The following is a 19624-nucleotide window of genomic DNA, read 5'->3' as shown; positions in this document are numbered from 1 at the left end:
GGGCCTTCAGGATCGAGCTGGAGCGGCTGATCCTCCAACCAATCAGAGTGAAAGAGGGGGGCGTGACCTGAAGCATGCGCATTGCGGGTAATGGCGATGGATGGACAGTTTTAGTTTGGAAGCGAGATCGATACGAGGTAGAGGGTGACGTGCGGGGAACGATAAATATGGCGGGTGGGTGGAGAGGCTTCTTAAACTCAACTCCCGAAAAGAACTTTCCGGTCCCCTCCACCCCGTTTGTATCAAATGGAGCCGCAGGTGGTAGTGTTGGGCCCGGGCTGACTGCCGCCATTGAGGCTGAATGTGGGAGGCCGGCAGATTGTGAATGAAGAGTGAAGCCCTGACGTCACAATGGAATGGGTGAGAGTGTGACGTCACAATGGAAGTGGGTGAGAATGTGCTGTCACAGTGGAATATAGAAGGGTAGGAGAAACTATGAAGCTGGGCTAGCGCTTAATATAAAAAAGGATAGCAAGAGTTTTTATAAATATATAAAAAGGAAGAGGCTGGCTAGGGTGAACGTTGGTCCTTTAGAGGATGAGAAAGGGGACCTAGTGGTAGGGGATGGGGATATGGCTAAGGTATTGAATAACTTTTTTGTTTCTGTCTTCACGGAGGAGGACGTGAATAATTTGCCGGGTGTTAGAGATGGAAAGGTGGTAGGACTGGAGGGTCTTGATGACATTACTGTTACTAGAGAGGCGGTGCTCGACAGACTGGAGGGGCTGATTGTGGACAAGTCCCCAGGACCGGATGGAATGCATCCGAGGGTTCTGAAAGAAATGGCGGAGGTGATAGTGGATGCCTTGGTGGTTATTTTCCAGACGTCGCTGGATTCCGGGGAAGTGCCGGATGATTGGAAAACGGCTAATGTTACGCCGTTGTTTAAGAAGGGTGCCAGGCAAAAGGCGGGGAATTATAGGCCGGTTAGTTTAACGTCTGTGGTAGGTAAAATGTTAGAATCTGTCATTAAGGAGGAAATTGCAAGGCATCTTGAAGGGAATTGCTTGATAGAGCAGACGCAGCACGGTTTCATTAAAGGGAAGTCGTGTCTGACAAATTTACTGGAATTCTATGAGGATGTGTCTAGGGCGGTGGATAGAGGAGAGCCGGTGGATGTGGTCTTTCTGGATTTTCAGAAGGCGTTTGACAAAGTACCTGACAAGAGGTTATTGCAGAAGGTCGAGGGACATGGAGTTGGGGGTAGGGTGTTAGCGTGGATAGAGGATTGGTTGTCAAATAGGAGGCAGAGAGTGGGGGTCAATGGGTGCTATTCGGATTGGCGGATGGTGACTAGTGGGGTGCCCCAGGGGTCGGTGCTGGGGCCTCAGCTTTTTACCATTTATATAGATGATCTGGAGGAGGGAACCGAGTGTAGGGTGTCGAAATTTGCTGATGACACCAAGATTGGGGGAACGGCAAATTGTGCAGAGGGTGTGGAGAGTCTGCAGAAGGATCTAGATAGGCTGGGGGAATGGGCCAGGAAATGGCAAATGGAATTTAATGTTGGCAAGTGTGAGGTGGTCCACTTTGGTAGGAATAATGGTAGGAAGGACTATTACTTACGGGGCGAAAAACTGCAGCAGGCAACGGTGCAGAGGGACCTCGGGGTCCTTGTGCATGAGTCGCAAAAACCCAGCTTGCAGGTGCAGCAGGTGGTCAGGAAGGCGAATGGGATGCTGGCCTTCATAGCGAGGGGGATTGAATATAAAAGTAGGGAGGTCTTGCTGCAGCTGTATAGGGCATTGGTGAGGCCGCAGCTGGAGTACTGTGTGCAGTTTTGGGCGCCGCACCTGCGCAAAGATATTTTGGCCTTGTAAGGAGTGCAGAGGAGGTTTACTAGGCTGATACCGGAGTTGAGGGGGTTGAGCTATGAGGAGAGGCTGAATAAACTAGGCTTGTACTCGTTAGAGTTTAGAAGAATGAGGGGAGATCTCATTGAGACGTATAAGATGATGAATGGGATGGATAGGATAGAGGTGGAGAGACTCTTGCCGCTCAAAAAAGACAGTAGGACTAGGGGGCACAGTCTCAAGATAAAGGGGGGCAGTTTAGAACGGAGTTGAGGAGGAACTTCTTCACTCAAAGGGTGGTGAATCTCTGGAATTCTCTGCCCGTTGAAGTGGTGGAGGCTGCCTCGCTAAATATTTTTAAGACGCGGGTTGATGGGTTTTTGATAAGAGAGAGGATTAAGGGTTATGGGGAGAGGGGGGGAAAGTGGAACTGAGCCGCGACAGATCAGCCATGATCTTATTGAATGGCGGGGCAGGCTCGAAGGGCTAGATGGCCTACTCCTGCTCCTATTTCTTATGTTCTTATGAATGATTGAATGTGTGACGTCACAATGGGTGAGGTCTCCAGATGAGTTGAGACTTGGGTGGACTCGGGCGATGGCACTGACATGTGGCCCGGTGTCACAGTGGTTAGCACAGCTGCCTAACAGTGCCAGGGACCCAGGTGGAATTCCGGCCTCGGGGCACTATGAGGAGTTTGCACATTCTCCTTGTGGCTGTGTGGGTTTTCTCCAGGTGCTCCAGTTTCCTCCCATAGCCCAAAGATGTGCAGGTTAGATGGATTGGCCAGGCTAAATTAACCCTTGGCATCAACAGGATTAACAAGGTAAAAACATAGGATAAATGGGGATGATAGGGCTTGGATGGGATTGTTGTCAGTGCAGGCTCGATGGGCCAAATGGCCTCCTCACACTAGGGTTTCAATGAATGAAGATGGAAATAGGCAGTCTTGATGATGATGTGGATATGTGGCTGGGAGCTCCTCCTAGAGTGAAATATTTCACCAGGGTTGTGAACAGCCTAGTTCAGCCTCAGACAGTTGCCAGGAAGCAGGATAGAGCTGCTGGTGATGAAGTGGAGTTTGTGATGGGGACTGAACACAATGGGTTCAGTCTTCCCAGTATTGAAAGAAATTTCTGTTCGTTAATACTGGCTATCAGACAAGTCAAGACATGATTTGGAGGGGAACTTGGAGTTGATGTTCACATCTACCTGCTATCTTGATCCTTTGAGATGGTGGAGGTTGAGGGTTTGGGAGATTCTGTCAGTGTTCTCATTGAGTTGTAGATGTATAAAATCCCTCTCCTTCATCCCCGATCTCTCCTATTTCTCTGTCTTTTTCCATAGTGCCCAGACTGGATGGCAGGTTCCCTTCCCTGAAGGACATAAGGAAATCAATTGGGTTTTTTGACAATCCAGCAGTTTTCATAGTCACCTTTTCCCAGTGCCGTCCCCACAAATTACCAGATTCTTTCAGCTCAGTTTCACAACTTGCCATTGTGTTTTTGTGGGTTCACTCTCACTTCCTTTTTCTATTTTAAATCAATTTCACAGGGTATTAGAAGAGGAGGTTTTGCAGTTTGGAAACTGAAACCAAGCTTGGTATCAGCACCTTATGGAGCCAGCCAATTTATTGCAATCTGAATATCAATGTGTTTTGAACATGGAAGAAAATAGCATCATTCACAGTGGAGAGAAACTATACACGTGTTCTGTGTGTGGACAAGACTTCAGCCAATCATCTGACCTTTTGGAACATAATTGCAGTCACAACAGAGAGAAACTGTTGTGGAAATGTGGGGACTGTGAGAAGGGATTCAAATCCCCATCCTTGCTGGAAATTCATCTACGTAGTCACACTGGGGAGAGGCCATTCACCTGCTCCCAGTGTGGGAAAAGATTCACTCAATCATCCAGTTTACATATTCACCAGAGGACTCACACTGAGGAGAGGCCATTCACCTGCTCTGTGTGTGGGAAGGCATTCAATCGGTCATTCAGCCTAGCCTTGCACAAGCGAACTCACACGGGGGAGAAACCGTTCACCTGCTCTGTGTGTGGGAAGGGATTCAATCAGTCATCAAACCTAGCAAAACACCAGCGAGTTCACAGTGAGGACAGACCATTCACCTGCTGTGTGTGTGGGAAGGGCTTCAAAGCATCATCCATGTTAACAAAACACCACCGCGTTCACAATGGGGAGAGGCCATTCAGCTGTTCTCAATGTGGGAGGAGATTCGCGCTCTCAGCCAACCTGCTGACACACCAGCGAATTCACACTGGGGAGAGGCCATTCATCTGCTCCCAGTGTGGGAAAGGATTCACTCAGTCATCCAGTTTACATATACACCAGAGGACCCACACTGGGGAGAGACCATTCACCTGTTCTGTGTGTGGGAAGGCATTCAGTCAGTCATCTAACCTAACATTACACCAGCAAGTTCACACTGGGGAAAAGCCATTCACTTGCTCCCAGTGTGGGAAGGGATTTGCTCGCTCATCCAATCTCCTGATACACCTGCGAGTTCACACTGGGGAGAGGCCGTTAACTTGCTCCCAATGTGGGAAGCGATTCACTGACTCATCTCACTTGCTGGCACACCAGCGAACTCACACCGGGGAGAGGCCTTTCATCTGCTCCCAGTGTGGGAAGGGATTTGCACACTCAGGCAATCTGTGGACACACCAGCGAGTTCACACCGGGGAGAAACCGTTCATCTGTTCCCAGTGTGGGAAGGGATTTAGTCAATCATCCAACCTAGCAATACACCAACGGATTCACACTGGGGAAAGGATGTTCACTGGTTCCCAATGTGGGAAGGGCTTTGCTCACTCACACACGCTGCAGGCTCACCAGCGAGTTCACACTGGAGAGAAGCCATTCACTTGCTCTGTGTGTGGGAAGGGATTCAGTCAGTCATCAAATCTATTGAAACACCAGCGAATTCACAAGGAACTATTGTGATTGAATTTTGCTGTGAATCATATTCAGACTGAACCATGTCCATTTGGGTCAGTTCTGCTGAATTGAAAAGTGACTCCAGCCCTGCTACAGGTGTTAATATAGTTCGTCTGAGAATGGGAGGATTTGGGGGTCAGGAAACTCACGGAAAATGTCAGATCAGGATTGGATGGAGCCACACAATTTACCGTAACCTAAACAGTGGAGAATTTTGAACCTGGAAGGAAACAACACCATTCACAACCACAGTCACATTAGGGAGACAGTGGAAATGTGGAGACTCTGAGGAGAGACTCAGTTACTTGTCAGAGCTAGAAACTCAGCAGTGCACTCACACTGGGGGGAGGCCATTCACCCGCTCTGAGTGTGGGAATGGATTCACTCAGTCTTCTGAGCTGACTACACACCAGTGAGTTCAGACTGGGGAGAAACCATTCAACTGCCCTGAGTTTCAGAAGAGATACAGTCGACCATCCACACTGCTGATTCACCAGCAAGTTTACAACTAACCACAATGATTGGATTTATCTGTTAATCACATCAAGGACTGAGCTGTGTTCAGTGTAAGTGAACCAGCAAATGAGGTTAAGGGACAGGTCAATAGAGGTGCAGTGGCAGATATTGAAAGGGATATTTCAGAAAACCCAGAACAGATACTGATTCCAATGAGAAAGAAAAATTCCAAGAGGAGGATCCACCGTCGTGGTTCATTAGAGAAGTTAAAGATAGTATAAAACTTAAAGAAAAAAGCCAAGAATTGCACAAAGACGGGTGGCAGGTCAGAAAACTAGACAGAATATAAACAGCAAAGAATGATAAAAAGATTAATAAGGAGAGAAGAATTTGAGTACGAGAGAAGGCAGTTAGAAATATAAAGATAGATAGTAAATGTTTCTCTGGATATTTAAATAAAAAAGAGTTAACAAAGTGAATGTTGGTCCAGGAGAAAGTGATTCTGGGGAATTAATAATAAAAAGTAAGGAGATGGAAGATGAATTCAACAGGCATTCCGCATCAGTCTTCACTGTAGTTTAATACTGTATCCGATAGTATCGAGGATAGAAGTTATATCCTATCAGGGTGTGGAAAGGAGGGAGAAACTCAGGAAAACTGCTGTCACTTATGAAGTGGTACAGAGCAAATGGTTGGAGCTGTGGGCTGACAAATCCTGGGCCTTGATGTACTCCATTCTAGGCTCTTAAAAGAAGTAGCTCGTAAACTAGAAGCAAAGTACTGTGGATACTGATAATCTTAATTGAAAACAGAAAATGCTGGAAAGACTCAGCAGGTCGGGCAGCATCTGTGAAGGGAGAAACAGAGTTGACGTTTTGAGGCCATGAGGCTGTTCTTCAGCTGAAGACGGGTAGAAATGACTGGTGAGATCATTGATGCATTATTTTTAATTTTCCAAAATTCTCTGGTTTTGGTGGAAGTTCCATTAGATTGGAAAGTAGCAAATGTAACTCCTTTATTCAAAAGAGAGAGGCAAAAAGCAGGAAACTACAGAACAGTTAACATGTCATAGGAAAAATGTTAGAAGTTATTATTAAATATGTTACAGCATGGTAGTGAGAAAAAAATCTGGCTATGAAGGAGAGTCAACACGGTTTTGAGAAAGGGAAATCATATTCAATCTATTTTTTCAGTTCTTTGAAGGATTCACATGTGCCGTGGATAAAGGGGAACCAGAGGTGCGTAAAGGTGAATGTACTGAGATTTCCAGAATGCATTTGTAAGCTACCACATCAAAGGTTATTGTGGAAAATGAAAACTCCTCATGGGGCGGGGGGGGGAATGGTAACATATTGACACAGAAAGAAGATTGGCTAGTTAATAGGAAATGGTTGGCATAAATGGGTCTTTTTTCTAGTTGGCTGTATGTGAAGAGTGGTGTGCCACAGGGATCAATGCTGGGACCTCAACCTTTTTACCATTTGTCTCAATGACTCCGATAAGGGAATTGAAGATATCGTTGTTAAATTTGCTGATGATATAAAGCTAGCTGGAAAAGTAAGTAATGAAAAGGATGGAAGGAGGCTATAAAGGGACATAGGTTAAGCGAGTGGGCAAAGAACCAGTAAATATAATATAAATGTGGACAAATGTGAAATTGTCCATTTTGGTAGGAAGAATAAAAACAAAGTATATCATCAAAACAGTGAAGGATTCAGAGGTATCTGTGTGTCTTTGTGCATGAATCACAAAAGGCAGGTCCAGCAAGTAATCAGGAAAGTTAATGGAATGTTATTGTTTATTGTGAAAAGAATTAGTTACAAAAGAAGAGACGTTATTCGTCAGTTATACAGAACACTGATGTGACCACAGTTGGAGTATTATTCATCTCCTTAAGGATATATATGTGTAAGAAGCAGTTCAGAGAAGGTCCACTGCACTAATACCTGGGATAGATGGCGAAAGGGTTAAAAATCATTCAATGCAGCAAAGTTCCTGAGAAACTGCTCAAGCTGCAAGATACAGCCGCAAAAACAATCGACATGGGGCCTTTGATGGACCACAGGAGGGCTGTAACTACAACATCACTGCTTTCAGATAACAGACTGCAGTGTATTTTGACAGAAATCATAAGTCACCACTCAGGTTGCCAAACAGTCAAGGACCACATTCATGTGTTTATTGATAATGTAACTGTGTAGATGTGCCCTGTTGACTGAATATTGTAATTAGGCAAGCGTAGGGCTGCTGTCATTGGTAAAACACTAATGTGGAAAACAAATGAAGTAATCAGAACTATTAGTTGGGATTGGATATTGAGTACATTTGAATAAGTTTACAACTTTGATTTGTGTGTTAATGACTCATAGTTGATGTTAAAGATATAATTGCTGTTGTATTCCTTTGCTCTGGGAGCCTGTATGTCACGTGTGGAATCAGGTTTCCCCTGCTATTAGATTGAATAAAGGCCAATTTTAAACTTTGAAAATATTTGTCTGGATTCTCGGGGGAGTGAAGAATGGGACAGTTAGTAAAGTTCCCTAACAAAGGGTATGGAGAAAAGGCAGGAGAATGGCAATAAGCCATAATGTTCATTTGGAGGGCCAGTGTAAACATGATGGGCCAAGTGGTCTCCTGCACCACGATTCTGTGAAATTCAGGTCCTGGTGGATCGAGTGACCCTGTCGAATTTTGATCTAATGTTTGGTTTTAATTTCCTATCATTAAATCCTTCCCTTTTAATTTAAAAAAAGGAGTTGACGGTGTCAGTGTCACTGTCAATGCAGAATAGAAATTCAAAACAGATAATTCCAGTTTCTCTGGAACACTCTTCCCCCTCGTTTCCCCAAACTTATAGTTCAATCAAACTAAAAGACCAAAATCAACAACAAAGTCCCAACAGAATCTCCCTCTTCAGGGCCACCTGGGCACAGACAAAGACCACAGAAGATCAACCAGAGTGACCCCTGTCTCCCCCTTCAGCCCCTCCTATCCTGGATCTACAGATTACTGTTCTAACCAGGGTCTAGAGCAGGCCCAGGAGAACATGCTCCCACTCACCCACTCCCTCCACACTATACAGCCTTCTGGACTCAACATTCAGTCCATCAATTTCAGAGAGTTAACTCTCAGCCCATTCTGTTTCTTTGTCTTTGATTGTTTCATTTTTCCTCCTTTCAGTCAACAACCAACCCCTCCCCCCCCCCTCCCCCACTCCCCTGGTCCTGACACAGCTTTTGTTTTTTTTCCCACTCCATCTCCATTCCCTCTGGCTCTGGGGGATTTACTTTTCTCTCATTCAATCTCTCCTGTCTTCCACCCTGTCACAGACTTTCCTTTAGTCCATGTCACACTCCTCCGCTTTCTCCAAACCTGTTACATTTCTAACTTTTCCCAGTTCTGATGAGAGGTCACAGACCTGAAATATTAACACTGTTTCTTTCTCTGCACAGATGCTGCCTCACCTGCTGAGTTTTATTCCAGCATTTTTGTGCTTTTCAAGATTTCACAGAATCACCAAATAGCTTTGGTGCAGAAGGAGGCCACATGACCCATTATGTCTGCCCCGGTTCTCTGAATGCATAACTCAACTAGCCACCTTCGCCCTGTATTTCTGCACATTCTTCCTATTCAAATGATGTCTCATTGCCCTTTGAATACTTCAATTGAATCTGTCTGCACCACACAATCAGAAGTGCATTACAGACCCTAACTTGTGTGTGAAGGGATTCGCTCAGTCATCCTGCCTCACTGAAATTCTTCACACTGAAAATAGTCCTTTTAAATGTTCTAAATGTGTAAAAATTTTAAAAGCAGACAAGAAGTGTTGAAACACCAACTCATTCGTGATTAATAAGGGAATCAAGGGTTGTGGGGAAAAGGCAGAAGAATGGGGGTGAGAAAAATATCAGCCATGACTGAATGGCAGAGCAGACTTGATGGGTCGAGTGGCCGAATTCTGCTCCTATGTCTTATGATCTTATGCTCATTCATTCAAGGGTGATGTCATTCATCTGCTCCATGTGTGGGAAAGGATTTGCCCTTTCAACCTGTTGAGACCCCAGTGAGCTCACACAGGGAAGAGCTTCATTCAGTCACCCAACCTGATTAAACACCAATGAGATCACATGCGACGACAGAGATTGGCTTCTATTGACATTACTACTTTTTTTTAAGTTTATTTAGTAGTGTCACAAGTAGGTTTACATTAACTCTGCAATGAAGTTACTCTGAAAATTCCCTAGTTGCCCCACTCCAGTGTCCGGATACACTGAATTTTGGAGAATTTAGCATGGCCAATGCACCTAACCAGCACATTTTTCGGAATGTGGGAGGAAACCAAAGCACCCAGAGGAAACTTATGCAGATACAGAGAGAACGTGCTGACTCCATAAGACAGTGGCTCAAGCTGGGAATTGCACCTGGGTCCCTAACGCTATGAGACAGCAGTGCTAGCCACAGTGCCACCATGCCACCCAGTTGGACTGAACAATGTTCATTCTGAGAGTCAGGTTTTGTTTCTGACAGTAATAACCATCCTAACTTGACTGGAGAATACGAAATTAGTCAACTCTTTTTCAAAATTATTCTTCTGGATTTTTTCTTTTGGAGAGTTATTACATATTTCTGCTGTGAAATGAGAACTCCCACAACTTGCCTGGACTTGCAAAATCTCAGTAACTGTCCTGGCTGGAGACAATTCACACCTCTTTAACCTGTGCTTAACCCTCTCTCCACTCACATTGTCTGTACCTGTAAAGACTTGATTACCTGTAAAGACTCGCATTCCAACCATTAACTTGTAAATTGAGTCTGTGTCTATGTTTGCCCTGTTTGTGAACACAATTCTTCACTCAACTGAAGGAAGAACACTCCAAAAGCTTGTGCTACCAAATAAACCTGTTGGACTTTAACCTGGTATTGTGAGACCTTTGTGCTCACCCCAGTTCAACGCCGACATCTCCACATCATAATTGAACCCAGCCAGAATCAACACAATCAAGGAAGGAGTGAGAGGGGAAACGTTAAAAAAAGCTTTGATACCTCTGTGTGATCCACAGCAGAACTTCCAGAAATGGAGCACAGAAGATCACCAATTCACAATATTTTGTTAATTTATCTCAAATGTTAACAATTTTATTTTGTATTAACTCTGAAATTTCAGTGGTGCAGTTATCACCCAGCATTCGCTGCGGGTGTGAAAGTCCCCTATTCACTCCACAGGTGGCCAGTACGCAGGCGCGGTGCTGCCTCTGGAGCATGCGCAGTGTCACTTTCCTCGGAGCTTGCGAGTGCGGGAGACGGTTTTTTTTAGCGGGTGAGAGTCGGTGGGGTGGAGGTAGAAATGGAGCCGGGAGTCGAGGTGGGGAGGGAGCGGAGGCTTCACAAACACCCGCTGTAGACCGCAAGGTCCGAATCAGAGCCTGCGGGTCCCGGGTTTGCAGCTGCGGGGATTTTATCGGGGATTCGGCCCCGCGCCGCGGCCGCCATCTTTGTTCAGCGGGGAGCAGAGCGCATGCGCGGTCAGTGGGCGGAGCTAAAGCAGACAATGCTGGAAAATCTCAGCAGGTCTGACAGCTTCTGTGGGGAGAAAATAGAGGTAATGTTTCCAGTCTCGATGATCCTATGTCAGAGCTAAGGGTAAAGAGAATCAAAAAAAATTATACTATGGGGTGGAATGGGTTGAAGGGAATGTAAGTGAGGATAAAGATGACTGAGAAGTTGCTAAAAATCAGAGAATCAGAATCTTACAGTGCAGAAGGCGGCCATTTGGCCCCCTCGAGTCTGCACTGATCACAGTCCCACCCAGGCCCTATCCCCATAAGCTCATGCACTTACCAAGCTAGTACCCCTAATACGAAGGGGCAATTTAGCATGGCCATTCCACCTAACCTGCACATCTTGGGTCTGTGGGAGGAAACCTGAGCACCTGGACAAAACCCACACAGACATGGGGAGAACGTGCCAACTCCACACAGACAGTGACCCAAGCTGGGAATTGAACCCTGGTGCTGTGAGGCAGCAGTGCAACCACTGTGGCACAGTGGTTAGCAGTGACCATTAAGAGATCAGAATGTTTTGTTTGGCAGAGCAGAGGTATAGATGGTTAAGGCAGTTGGCCAGGAGTGGGGAGGCACAAGAAGGAGAGTGGGAATAGGGAAGTGGAAAAATGGAAGAGAGAAAGAAGAATGATACAAATGGATGAAAGAGATGAAAAAAATGAAACAAAATTAAGTAAAACTAATGGAAATTCGCAGGTGATGGAGGAGAGAGATCACGCTGTAAAGTTGTTCACTCAATGTTCAGTTCCGAAGGCTGTGAAGTGCCCATTCGGAAGATGAGGTACTGTCCTTTTGGTTTGCTTTGGGGTTCAATTGAACATTGCAAAAGGCCAAGGATGGATGTGTGGACAGGAAGTCAGGGTGGTGTGTTCAAGTGGTAAGCATCTTTGTCTTAGAGCTTTATTTTTAAATGACCTGGTGTTCTAGATTCACCGTTGAGGAGAAACATCCTTTCAGGACTTATTTTGTCAAACACCCAGATAATTTTATATGCTTCAATAAGTTAGAATCTCATTTCTCTAAACTTCAATGATTATAGATGCACCCTGCCCAAACTTTCTTCATAAAACAAACCCATTTGTGTCCCAAATCAGCTTAACGTACCTTGTCTGAACTACTCCCAATTTAAACATATTGATCTTAAATCATCCTACATTAGGAAACAGGAGGAGAGAATATTCCCTGTTTCTATCCTGGACTGAATGATGGATTTGGAAACTCCTTTTCCAGGGGTTTAGAAGGGGAGGATTTACACAGCAATCTCAAACAAAAAAAAGTTTATCTCGTAATTTCAAACCACAGTTGACACATGACTCTTGTAATTTGCTTTTAAAGGGAGTGAGAAGATTTAGAGACTGCAATTTTTCTCTGACTCCAGTGCTTCTGACATCTTTCCAGCTGCAGGCTCCAGCAGCAAGTTTAAATTTGAAAATAGTGAAATTGTTCCAGAAGTGAGTATTATTGAACACTCATCTACAGTTCAGAGTTTTTAGTGCTGCGCTCTGTTATCTGTGTGAGATTCCATGGCTCTAGGGCTGGTGTGATTCACCAGCAAGTTCACACTGAGGAAAGGCTGATCACCTGCACTTTGTGTGGGGAGGGTTCAGTCGGTCATTCCACCTGCTGACACATTGGTGAGTTCGCGTTGGTGAGGGGCCATTTACCTGTTCTGACTATGGGAAGGAATTCACTCAGTCATTCCACCTGCTGAGATACGAGCAAGTTCACAAGTGATGACAGGGGTTGGATTCTGCTGTTATTGCTGCTGTTAATTATGTCTAGGATTGAACCATGTTCATTCATCCAAGTCATCGGTGCAGACTTGATGCAGTTCCTGCACTGCAAGGGTTCTATGGATTCTAAAATTCTGTACAAATTGAACATAATTTCATTATTTCTGATTTCTGTACATCTGGAGATAAATTCTACTCCTATGTGAGCATTTTGATTGATTTGCTGACTCGCAGTGATGTTTTAAATTCATTATTCACTTTAAACCAGTGAGGGATATTCCACAGCAACTAGGGTTGCCTATTCTCAATTTCTGAGCTGTACTGACTGTGATGACATTTGTAAACTCCTTTTACAGGATGTTAAAAGGGGAGGATTTGCCATCCGAAATCTCAAACAAAATTTCACGTCAAGCTCTGATAGAGTCATTCATTACGTTGGGGAAACCATCAGAGTGACAGGAAAAGCACTGAGATGCAGACACCCACACCATGGGAAAACTGTGGAAATGTGGGGATTGTGGAAAGCGATTCAAATTCCCGTCTGGGCTGGAAACACATCAACGCCGTCACACTGGGGAGAAACCGTTCACCTGCTCCAATTGTGGGAAAGGATTCGCAGATTCCTCCACCCTACTGGCACACCAGCGAGTTCACACTGGGGAGAAACCGTTCACCTGCTCCAATTGTGGGAAAGGATTCAATCAGTCTTCCAACTTGCTGAAACACCAGCGAGTTCACACTGGGGAGAGACTGTTCACCTGTTCCAGTTGTGGGAAGGGATTCACTCAGTCATCCCATCTGCTGACACACCAGCTCGTTCACACTGGGGAGAGACCGTTCACCTGCTCTGTGTGCGGGAAAGGATTCGGAGATTCCTCCAGCCTGCTGAGACACAAGAGAGTTCATACTGGAGAGAGACCGTTCATCTGCTCCAATTGTGGGAAGGGATTCTCTCGGTCATCCACTCTGCTGACACACCAGCGAGTTCACACTGGGGAGAGACCATTTACCTGTTCCAGTTGTGGGAAAGGATTCACCCAGTTAGCCACCCTGCTGACACATCAGCGAGTTCACACTGGGGAGAAGCCATTCACCTGCTCTGTGTGTGGAAAGGGGTTCATTCGGTCATTCCACCTGTTGAGACACCAGCAAGTTCACACTGGGGAGAGGCCATTTACCTGCTCAGAGTGTGAGAAGGGATTCAGTGATTTATCTGCGCTGCAGACACACCAGTGAGTTCACACTGGAGAGAGACCATTTACCTGTTCCAGTTGTGGGAAAGGATTCACCCAGTTAGCCACCCTGCTGACACATCAGCGAGTTCACACTGGGGAGAAGCCATTCTCCTGCTCTGTGTGTGGAAAGGGGTTCATTCGGTCATTCCACCTGTTGAGACACCAGCGAGTTCACACTGGGGAGAGGCCATTTACCTGCTCTGTGTGTGGAAAGGGATTCACTCAGTTATCCACCTTGTTGAAACATCAGCCCATTCACAAGTGATGACAGGAGTTGGATTCTGCTGTTATTGCTGCTGTTAATCATATCCAGGACTGAAGCATGTTCATTCTGACAGTTGGTAAAGTGGGAGGTCAGAGGGTTTCTTGCTGTTGGACTGGCCAGTCTCTCAATTTTCATTCCAGTGGCTGATTCCCTTTGAGCGATGGCACATTTCCACTGAAATGATCCACGAAAGCAGATGTCAGATGAGACTGAGATGAGGAAAAAATTCATAATTCAAAGGACAGTGACCGTGGGGAATTCTCTATCACAGAAGGCTGTGGAATTCAAATTACTGAATATATTCAAGGAAGAGATAGTTTTTGTTTTAGATTTTAATGGCTTCAGGTGGTATGGGGAGGATATAGCATTGAGGTAGTGGATCAGCCATGATCATATTGAATGGTGGAGCAGACTCAAATGGCCTGCCCTTAGTTTCTATATAGTACATTAACTTTATACTGGATCGTAAATAGTCTTTTTCCGACCACTACAGGTCATAGAAGAATCGTAGAATCTCTACAGTGCAGAAAGAGGCACTGGGCCCATTGAGTCTGCACCAACCACAATCCCACCCAGGTCCTACCCCCATATCCCTCCATAGTTACCCACTAATTCCTCTAACCTACGCATCTCAGGACACTAAGGGGCAATTCTGTAGCATGTCCAATCAACCTAACCCGCAAATCTTTGGATTGTGGGAGGAAACCGGAGCACCCGGAGGAAACCCATGCAGACAAGAGGAGAATGTGCAAACTCCACACAAACAGGTGTGCTGTCTTTTATCCATCCTCATTTGGAGTGCGGAGTTGGCCGCACTCTGAACAATTTTTTCCAATTTATATTCTCTGGAATTTAGAAGAATGAGGGAAGATCAAATTAAGGTATACAAGATTATAAAAGGTGTGGATAAAGTAGATGTGGAGCAGATACTTTCTCTTGTGGGGCATTCTAGGATGAGAGGTCGTAGTCTAAGGATAAGGGATAGCAAATTTAAGATAGAGTTGAGGCGAAACCACTTCTCCTAAAGGGCTGTGAATCTGTGGAATTCACTACCCCAAAGTGCGGTGGTTGCTGGGATAGTGAGTAAATTTTAAGGAGGAGTTAGACAGATTTTTAATTGGTAATGGGTTGAAGGGTTATGGGGAGAAAGCAGGAAAATGAGGAGGAGGAGCATATCAGCCATGGTCGAATGGCAGAGAAAACTTGATGGGCCGAATGGCCTAATTCTGCTCCTATAATCTTACAAACTTATGAACACAGTTTTAAGATTTTGGAAAGAGAGACAGGGAAAATGAGGACTTCTTTTAAAAAGTAAATGGTAATGAGCTGGAACTCAACTGTTAAACTCAAAGGCTGATAATATCCAGACCCTGATGAATGGGGTTTGCCCTGAATGTTGAGGCCTCCCCTCCCACTTACTGCCCCTAACGCTGCCTCTGCTTAACCACCTCCTTCCCGCCTGAAGGTGAAACTAACAAGTGTCTGTCCCTGGACATGAGCCGCACTGCACGTGCCCCGTGTCACAATGCCCGGGGGCTGATTGATGGCTGATTTGAACCAATAGGAAGAGAACCGAGGGAGAGCGGCTCATCCTCCAACCAATCAGAGTGAATGAGGGGCGGGGTCTTAAGTGGTGCCCAGAGCTTTATAAATATTCAGAATAACTTCCCTGTTTATATATCAATATCACACTTTATGAAGCTCGGGGTCAAATTTGCTTTGCTGACTACTCTCTTAGTATGTCTTGTAGATATAAAAAATCTCTCTCCTTCACCTCTTTCTCTCACCTCCCATAGAGGCCAGTTGGGTTTTTGTGACAATCAAGCAGTTTTCATGGTCATTTTTTCCTACTGCCAGCTTCACAAATTACCAGATTCGTTCAGCTCGATTTCACAACCTGCCTTTGTGTTTTGTGGGTTCTCTCTCATTCCCTTTTTTTCTGTTTTAAATCAATTTCACAGGGTATTGGAAGTTGAGGATTTACAGTTGGGAAATTTGAACATCACCTCAGGATCTGAGAGTCACCCAATTCATCAGAACTTCAGTATCATCAGAATTTGAACATGGAATGTAAAAGCACCGTTAAGAGTGGGGAGAAACCGTACACGTGTTCTGAGTGTGGGCAAGGCTACAGCCGATCATCTGGCTTGTTGAGACACAAGCACGTTCACACTGGAGAGAGACCCTATAAATGTGGGGACTGTGGGAAGGGATTCAGTTACCCATTTGAACTGAAAGCTCATGGGCGAAATCACACTGGGGAACGACAGTTCACCTGCCCGGTGTGTGGGAAGGGATTCACTCAGTCATCCAGTCTGGTGACACATCAGCGAATTCACACCGGGGAGAGGCCGTTCATCTGCTCTGACTGTGGAAAGCGATTCACTCATTCATACAACCTGCTGAACCACCGGAGAGTTCACACCGGGGAGAGGCCATTCCTCTGCTCTGACTGTGGGATGGGATTCACTCACTCATCGAACCTACTGGCACATGAGCGAGTTCACACTGGGGAGAAACCATTCACCTGCCCCGAGTGTGGGAAAGGATTCACTCGGTTAGCCAACCTGCGAAAACACCAGCGCAGTCACACTGATAAGAAATGTGTTTGAAGGCTCAACTCCAGGAAGTGCCATGGAAGATTGGAGGAACCGATGTCCCGTCAATGTGTTCACACTTATAAGAGACTATTCAGATGCTCTCACTGTAGGACTGAGTTCAGACAATCATCTCAACTCACTGTAAACCAGCACACTGATGCTGGGGAGAGGCTGTTCACTGCTCAGTGTGTAGGAAGGGATTTATCTGTTTACCCAACCTGTTGACAGACCTGAGAGTTCACATGTAATTACTGAGATTGGATTCTTCTGTTAATAACATCCAGGACTGAACTATGTTCTTTGGGTCTGTTTCTGATGTTAATGAGTTCCATTTCAGGTAGAGATTAATATTCTGGATAAAGGACAAATAAATCAGCTTTGTGTTAAACATAGTGTGACAAGTCCTTTTATTGTCACCAACATAAGTTAGTTCCTTTTTAAATTCTCTCCCTCCCCCGTTTCCTCCAACAAGAGTGAGGAGCTCATGGAGCTTCTTTGTCACTAAGATTGAGACAATCTGATCAGCTGCCTCCGCTGATTCATTCCCTTCCATTGGGCCAAACTGTCTCTAAAATCTCCTTCTTCCCTCAGCCTTAAACTTGCCTCTTTCTTTAGTTTTTCTCCTATCTCCTCTCATCCCCTCTAGAGCTCGCCTTCTCCGTGAGACTCACCCTCTGCTCCCTTCACTCTATTCTCACTAGGTTGCTGACCATCACCTTCCCCGTCTGAGCTGATTGTTTTAATTGTTCCCTTGCCTCGGCTCCTGTCACTATCTGCAAAACTGCCAACATCACCCCCTCCTCAAAGAACCAGCTCTTGCTCCCACCGTCCGAGCAAACTACTACCGATTTTCAACTTCCCATTCCTCTCTAAAATCACTGAATGTCTTGGAAAATGGAGAATGCGGGGAAACTCACAGGAAAAAATTCAAATTAAACTTTCTCCAAGTTTATAAATTGGGAAAGAGAAGCTGAAGTGAGCATTGGTTCCTTGGCAGGTGAGACGAAGCGGCGCAGCGGTTAACACTGTGCCTCACGCTGCCAGGAAATTGGGTTCAGTTCCCGGTTTGGGTCACTGTCTGTATGGAGTTTGCACGTCCTCCCTGTGTCTGCGTGGGTTTCCTCCGGGTGCTCCGGTTTCCTCCCACAGTCAAAAGACCTGTTGGTTAGGTGCATTGACCTGAACTGGCACCATAGAGTGCCAACTAGGGGAATTTCACAGTAACTTCATCTCTGTTGTTAATGTAAGCCTTACTTGTGACTAATAAACTTTAAACTTTAAGACTGAGCAATAAATGATGGAATGGCCCAGACTCTGAACAAATATTTGTTCCTGTTTTCAGTAAAAGGCACAAAATACAATTGTGTTGGAAACAGTTCAGAGAAGGTTCACTGGGCTGATTCCTGGGATGAAGGGGTTACTTTATGTGGAAAGGTTGGGTCTGACCACAGAGTTTATCAGAATGAGAGATGATCTTATTGAAACCTAAGATTCTGAGGGGGTTTGACAGAGTGGATGCTGAGAGGATGTTTTCCCTTCTGGAAATCTCAAACTGGAAGCGCAGTTTAATAATAATTGGGGAGGTGAGGAGGAATTAAACGAGAGGAGAGGAGGAATTTCTTCTCATTCACTTTTGGAATTCTCTCTCCTTAGAGAGCAGCGGAGGCTGGGTCATTGAATATATTCAAGGCTGAGTTCCCCAGAGCTTTGATCAAAAGGGAGTCAAAGGTAACGGGAGCAAGGCAGGAATGTGGAGTTCAGGCTGCAATCAGCCATAATCTGACCAGCCACAATCTCATTGATTGGCAGAGCAATCTCGGTGGGTGAAATGGCCGAATCCTGCTCCTATTTCTTATACATATCTGAAAAGGAAGGAGCTGCAGGTTGTATCCAATAATTTCCTGTTTTAATGATGTGCCACCATAAATAAAGTACAAGATGTGGAACATCCATGAGAATGCAATCCTGACAATTACTTACAGAAAGGATTGAATCAGGCATCTCATCTTCTGAGACACCAGTGAGCTCACATTTCACTTGTGATGCTACTGTGCATTTAAGGAATGTATTTTAATTCTATTTCTGTGTTTTTTCTTTCATTGCCTGATGTCTGATGAAAGCACAATTGGCCTTTTTATTTGTAATTTGGGCCTAATGGAATGTCCTGTAGTTTTCTGAGTTTACATCCCTTTTGAATTGTTGTGGGAAGATTGATTGACAGGTCAAGGTCAGGTGGTTCCTTCACAGAAGAATCCAAGGATTCACTTTCAGTTTTAGTTAGAAGCTATTGGACTCCAGACTGGGAAGCAGAACTTCTGTGTCTCTCCCTGGTATTAGAAATTCTGCTGACTAGATGGAACCGTAATAATTACCAATCATTTTTCAGCCCTGAAATTTAAACCCACTGTTTCACTCTCGGTCAGGAATAGATCCCAGTTTTACACTGATCTCTGATTTGTCAGCACGTTTCCAGCCTTCACCTTTGTCCTTCCTGACTCTAAGCCCAGATGTAAAGGAGCTCCTGTTCTGTGTCTAGGAGCCCAAAGCTTTGGGTGAAGTCACAAGGCACTGAGTGCTGGAGGGACAGTATTTCCAATATTCACTCCTCCAGTTTCCAGGTCGGATCTGTACCTCACTCAATGTCTGTTGTATCATTGTCCCAGCGGTTAACAGGCTCCGGTGAATTCCTCCATCTGATATTTTAATGCAGACTTTTATAAATTAGTTTGAATGGGTTTATTTTAAATTAGTAACATCAGCCTTAAAGTCACTGATTCAAGACAGTCACAAAAACATATTAAATCATCAATGGCTACTGAGTACAACCAGGCCTGAGGCAAGGGTTTCAGAGTCGATTCTGTGCAATGGAATATCTTATCAGTGTTGCCATGGTGAGCTGTCTGCAGTAAAGAGCCTGTTTGACTCTCTAACTCAGACTAAACTATTTTCTCCCACAGCGCACAAAATATTACACCCTGTACCTCAATAAATTTCCACCAAGTTATAAAGGGTTTAGACACAG

General features: G+C 45.0%; 1 protein-coding gene across 1 annotated transcript in view; it reads left to right on the top strand.

The window, feature by feature from the left end:
* The first annotated feature begins 93 nt into the window (after positions 1-93).
* The window catches only part of LOC145362481 (uncharacterized), a 47461-nt gene continuing 27930 nt past the window's right edge, over positions 94-19624 (top strand). Inside the window, 5 exon segments of the mRNA XM_080218492.1 lie at positions 94-174; positions 3348-4738; positions 13068-13998; positions 16092-16585; positions 18349-18352. Of these exon segments, the coding sequence (XP_080074618.1) occupies positions 3409-4738; positions 13068-13998; positions 16092-16585; positions 18349-18352 (2759 nt within the window). The 5' untranslated portion in view covers positions 94-174; positions 3348-3408.

The sequence above is a fragment of the Carcharhinus amblyrhynchos genome, unplaced genomic scaffold, assembly GCF_965287045.1.
Source record: "Carcharhinus amblyrhynchos unplaced genomic scaffold, sCarAmb.v2.hapA scaffold_38, whole genome shotgun sequence".
Taxonomy (NCBI): Eukaryota; Metazoa; Chordata; class Chondrichthyes; order Carcharhiniformes; family Carcharhinidae; genus Carcharhinus; species Carcharhinus amblyrhynchos.
The sequence above is the reverse complement of the archived record's forward strand: the minus strand, read 5'-3'. Positions and strand labels throughout refer to the sequence as shown.